The sequence below is a fragment of the Panthera pardus genome, unplaced genomic scaffold (assembly GCF_024362965.1).
Source record: "Panthera pardus isolate Hobbes unplaced genomic scaffold, ASM2436296v1 HiC_scaffold_1, whole genome shotgun sequence".
NCBI classification, from domain to species: domain Eukaryota; kingdom Metazoa; phylum Chordata; class Mammalia; order Carnivora; family Felidae; genus Panthera; species Panthera pardus.
The window spans coordinates 3,204,475-3,210,575 of NW_026526654.1; the positions used below are offsets into that span (position 1 = coordinate 3,204,475).

At 34.3% G+C, this 6,101-nt stretch overlaps 1 protein-coding gene across 1 annotated transcript; it reads left to right on the forward strand.

The window, feature by feature from the left end:
* The first annotated feature begins 2,075 nt into the window (after nucleotides 1-2,075).
* On the forward strand, nucleotides 2,076-2,998 carry LOC109260335 (olfactory receptor 2G3-like). The gene is given in 2 exon segments (XM_019438490.1): nucleotides 2,076-2,703; nucleotides 2,706-2,998. Coding segments are annotated over 2 exon segments (921 nt in total).
* The last annotated feature ends 3,103 nt before the right edge of the window (nucleotides 2,999-6,101 follow it).

The window sequence follows — 6,101 nt, forward strand, 5'->3', positions numbered from 1 at the left end:
CCAATCCTAGGCTCAAATCACAAATCGTGAGGTCATGACCAGAGCCGAAACCAAGAGTCAGATGCTTAACTGACTGAACTACCCAGGCGTCCTGATAATAACACCTTTTAAAACACAAGCACTTACCCCACAACAGTTGTCTGGTCACAACGCAACAAAATTTAAAACGAAAAGGAAAATAATTCTAAACAAGTTCTAAACTTGGGAAAGAAAAAACACATGCCGATCCTTGGCTCTGAGAGAGTTTGTGACTACATAGATAAAATAATCTGCAGTCAGTGAGTACTTCCAGGAGTCTGAGCATGAAAAGTTTTAGAAAACAGGGACTCTCAAGGTGGTATGTCTTTGAACAAGTGGAAAATGTCTGTGAAGATCTTGTCAGAAAGTGACATGGAGCCCAGCCTCATGTATACATATGTATGTGCATGTACATGTGCATTCCTAGAATTGCTCATATGTTTTTCTTCTAAATTGATGCCTTTTTCACAGACAGGGGAATCATGTGTGACACTCTCATCATCTTCCAACTTGGTTTTTGCCCCAAAGTTGTATACTCATGTTGTTTGGGATTATTTATGCTTGTTAGTCTGAGTGTTGTGATTAAGCTTGCATAATAGTTCATACCGAACTTAAATACTTTTGTAAGCCTATTTCAATGATGTTACCTACACCAGACATTCCAGTAAGACATTTTACATTTCTCATTTTATTTAGAGGAATGGGGTTATTATAGCAGTTAAAACTGTGTCTGTAGAAGATGCATTTTGAACAGAGGTTTGGAAAATGTTAGAGATTCCAAATGTAGGTAATGCCTCATACCATTTATTCCTCTTATTTGGATTCTGAAAACTACACGTAATTCCTTGCTAAGTAGCAAGATTTGACTGACAGAAATATCTGCCCTATAGCCATCCTTTTCCCTAAGTGATTCCTGACTAACTATACACTAGTGAGCACAAGTCTTAATTGCTTCCTTAGGGTTCTTTGCCCCAGTGACCTTGGCCAAGTAAACATACTCCATTTTCCTCTTTGTTACTTCTTTATACTCTCAATTTAGAGACAAAGGAGAGTATAATCCTTTCAGGAGTAGATTTATTTTGTCTTTCCTGATGTCTGCCTTTTCACCTCAGGTAAAACAAATGTCCGTATTAATCGCTCTTTTTTCTCTTCATGTGTATGTGTCCATAGATCTTAGATAAGAAGCTCTATGGAAACTAACGCAACTGTTCATGGATTTTTTTTAATAACAATACATAATTGAATAAAGTTTTCTGTTATTAATTTGATTTAAGGGACGTTAATAAGATTGTTTTTCAGTATTTTACCAGACAGATATATGTTTCTTTGGTGTGAATCGACTGAATGAATTATTTGCACATAGATCCAAAACTGCCAATCTATTCACTCTGTAATGGAGGAAGTGCTAACTTGAAAACAATATTTGGATTTGACATGAATAAAGAATTCTGTCCTTTTCCATTACATGAATGTTATTATATAGATAAAAAGTATCATAGAACACTCTATAATTTGATTGAATTTTTCAGAAAGTATAAACCAAAGTTTAAAAAATATTAAGAAAGTAAAATCGGGATGGTGTATACAAACATAATCCATTTTAAAGTGGCCAAATGTATTTTTATTTTCCTGCCTATTCTAAGACCCTTTTTAAAGAATTTCTTTGGCAATAGGAACTGGCATACGGAAACTTCTGATAAAGCTCCAAGTAAGCTGCAACATATCTGAGGTCCTTAGCTAGGTTCAGAATGAAAATCTCTGTTTTCAATTTTCAAACTGGGGGAGATATGTGCATATTTGAAGACAAAGAAAATAAATGGAGAAGACAAGTTTCCAGATAGTGTAGATATATAAAATGAGCAAATGAAAAAAAAATTCTAAGGAAGGCAGGAAGAAGATATTAATGTAAGCATAAGAGAGAGTTAAGAGTTTAAATTTTCAGTGATTATTTATGGTTCAGAGAGGGATGTGCTCTCTTTGCGTCTTTTAGGTTGGAACCTAGGAAAGATGATGAGAGTATAATAGATTTCTATTCTGTCTAAATGCAATGAAAAGTAATGGTTATTCCTAATGTCAGCTCCTTTGATGGATTTTTCCTGTTGGGCTTCTCTGAGCAACCTCTGTTAAAGATGACCCTTTTTGTTATCATCCTGTTTTTCTACTTGTTGACTCTGCTTGGCAATATCGCCATCATTATATTGGCTCATCTGGATCCCTGGCTCCACACCCCAATGTATTTTTTCTTCACTCACTTGTCTTTAATGGACCTCTGCTACACCACCAGCACAGTTCCCCAGCTGCTGTTTAACCTGCAGTGTCCAGAAAAGACAATAACCTATGGAGGCTGTGTTGGTCAGCTGTATGTGTCCTTGGCAATGGGTTCCACAGAATGCATTCTCCTTGCAGTCATGGCTGTTGACCGCTATGTGGCAGTATGCTGGCCTTTGCACTACACCGTTCTCCTGCATCCACGCCTCAGTTGGCAAATGGTGGCCATAACCTGGCTGACCAGCTTGGTTAGCTCACTGGTGCAGACTGTGTTCATCACACAGGTTCCTCTTTGTGGAAGGAATGTTATAGACCATATCTTCTGTGAAGCACCAGTTCTCCTCAAACTTGCTTGTGTGGATACCACATTTAATCAGATGGAACTCTTCCTGGTTAACGCATTTTTACTGCTGGTGCCTCTCTCATTCTTATTTCCTACATCTGCATTGCTCAGGCTATGTGGAAGATCCAGTCGCATGAAGGCCGCCAAAAGGCCCTTGGGACTTGCTCTTCACATCTGGTGGTGGTGTTTCTCTTCTATGGCACTGCTATGCCCACTTATCTGCAGCCCACTGCAGCCACCTCCCAGGACCGGGACAAGTTAATGGCCTTGCTCTATGGAATTGTCACTCCAACTCTAAATCCTTTCATCTACACATTACGTAACAAAGACATGAAAGGGGCACTGAGGAAGATGATAGGGAAAGATTAAAGAAAAAGGAATTTGAAGAGATGATGGAAACTGGAGAATTGCTTAATGGAAGCAAACCATGATATGCTTTTAATTCTGAAGAAATGGTAAAGTTTATTTTATTTCTGAGTAGCCAAACTCCTGTGTCCGTATGTATTTTATCATGTTATTATATTTTTATAGCTTACTTACAAGGATTAGGTAAACGAGAAGTTTAGCTACTGATCATCTGTCTTCACTCTACCAATGACTAGCTACATGACAATGGTTAACTCATGTAGTTTCTCTTACTGTCATTATTATTTTCAGTGGGTATGAAAATACCCATCCTATAGAGTTGAGAGGCTATTGTGAAAATGGAGTTAGATAAAGTAATGTTTTATAGCCTGAAAATGTGAAAAAAGAATTTCTGAATATAATTTGGGGATTACTTTTAGTTTCAGATTGTTTATTTAGAATGTACAAAATCCAAGTTCATAGGTATCTTACAGGGCATCTGACCTCATTTATCTAGTATACAAATCCCTGTCAAGTACTTTTGAATAGTGGTCATTCAAAATTGTTTCAATATTCCCACAAAATGTGTTTTATCCCAAGGTAATACTCCACATTTTGAAATATATACTCATTATATTGTTGTTTAAATTAGATTAAGCTAGAAATTTGCCTTTCTACTAATTCAACCTTATTGATTTGGGATTTGGCCTATAGAGCCAGAAAAAAATATCCTTTGACAATATAATCTTCCCTTCACCTAAATATTTTCAACATGTGGAATAGACCACAAGTTTTCCTCAATTTACAGTGGGATTATACCATAATAAATCCACCATAAATTTAAAATATTTTAAGTAAAAAATATACTTTATACGTCTAATTTATCAGACATCATAGCTTAGCCTAACCTACCTTAAGCAAACTCAGAATACTTATAATAGCATACAGTTGGGAAAAATCATCTAGAACAAAGCCCATTTTATAATAAAGTATTAATTATCTTATGCAGTTTATTGAATAATACACTGAATGTTAAAAACAGAATGGTTGCATGGGTACAGAATGGTTGTAAGTGTATCAGTTATTTACCTTTGTGATCACATGGCTGACTGGGAGCTGCACCTTGGCTTGTTCTTGCTACCCAGCATCATGAGAGTATTGCACCACATATTGCTATCCTGACAAAAGATCAAAACTTAAAAGTATGATTTCTACTGAATGCATATCATTTTTGCACCATTGTAATGTCAAACAATTGTAAATCAAATCATTGTAAGTCAAAGACTGCCTTTGTGTGGTGTACAGCTTCTTTGAATGAATGCATAATTATTTCAACTATTTCTTTGGTACCATGATGCCAGCTCTCTTCACAATAGTGGTATTTATTTTTTAAATAAAAAATTTTAATTAAAGATTTTTAAAAATCTGCTTCAACAAATCAACTTTGTTGATCAAGTTAATTTATATGGATATAGTAAGGTGGGCTGAATTTGTATTTCACATTCCATAAATATATTTTGCTAAAAGCCAACCTGAGTTAAAAATTGGGAGGTTACCTTCTAGTTAATTCCTATAGGGATTCCTCTCACTCTTTGTAAAAAGGAAAATGGCTATAATATCACTGAAGGCAATAGGCTGCCACATCTACTAAGACATAAGTAGTGGGAATTATGAATTACATCCTTACTCCACAGGTGTAGTACTTTCAGGACTATTTATAGCTCAGAAGCCTACACATCTTACTGAAGTCCTTTTCTCACTTTTCCACCAAGTATTTTTTCTCACTATAGGAATCATTATATTATGTCCCTGTAAAATACAATAAAACAAGAAAAAATAGTTTCTGCTTGACTGCCTCGACCAGAAACAAAAGAGACATTGTGAATCCTCTCCTCTCTCACTTTCTATATCAAATTAGTCATTATATCCATGGATATGTCTCCTTAATGCCCCTCAAATTAGTTTGCCATCATTTCTATTCTAACTTAAAAGAGAATGTCATTTGCTTACAATAGGCTGCATAAATACTTGTTGGATAATTGAATCAATCAAATAAATAATGATTAGGTTAGGTTCAGTAAATTGGTTAGGTAACAATCCCATATTAAGCATAAATAAATATTTATATAACAGTGCTACATTAAGCAGATTCCTTATATACCAGCAATAACAAGTAAAGTGTAAAATTCAGTTAAATATTTCATAATTTTGAATTGTTCATTAACTGTGTTTTCTCCTAGCTTATATTGACCTGGGCCATTCAAAGAGTCTTTAGTAGAATCAGTAATGGCAGGAAGTCTTTTTTTTTCTTTTCTTTTTTTTTTTTTGTAGTCTTAAAAGGAACGTTTTCCAGTTTTTTTCACTAAATATATTATTAAAATTGGTTTTGGTATATAATTCTTAATAGATACAAGGATATCCATTTCATTTCTGATTTTCTGAGATTTAAAAAAAAATCACAAATTCCTGGTGAATTGTACCAAATGTTTTTTTCTGCATTTACTTTAAAAATTATATGAAAAATTTTAATTAAGGTTATTATTCTAATGAATAGTATTATTATATTTACAGAAATTGACTTATCTTTGCAAAACTGGTATAAAGTCTTAATAATTTTAAAATGTTTACTTGGATTTCATAATTGTTTCATTTATGTATTTTCAGTCAATGTTAATAAGTGCTTATAATTCTTTTGAACTAATGCTTTTCTAAAATTACAATTCTTTTTTTTCCCCATGGATAGAGCTAGAATGTGTTATGCTAAGTGAAATAAGTCAGTCAGAAAAAGACGATTACCATATGATTTCACTCATATGTGGAATTTAAGAAACAAAACAGATGAATATATGGGAAGGGGGGGGATAGGAGAGAGGGAAACAAACAAGGGACTCTTAATGATAGAGAACAAACTGAGGGTTTATGGAGGGAAGAGGTGAGGGATGAGCTAGATGGGTGATGGGTACTAAGGAGGGCACTTGTAATGAACCCTGAGTGTTGTATGTAAGTGATAAATCACTGAATTCTACTCCTGAAATCATATTGCACTGTCTGTTAACAATTAAAGTTTAAATAAAAAAAATAAGATTAAAGTTCATGTTTATCAAACAAAACAAAATAGAAATACAAT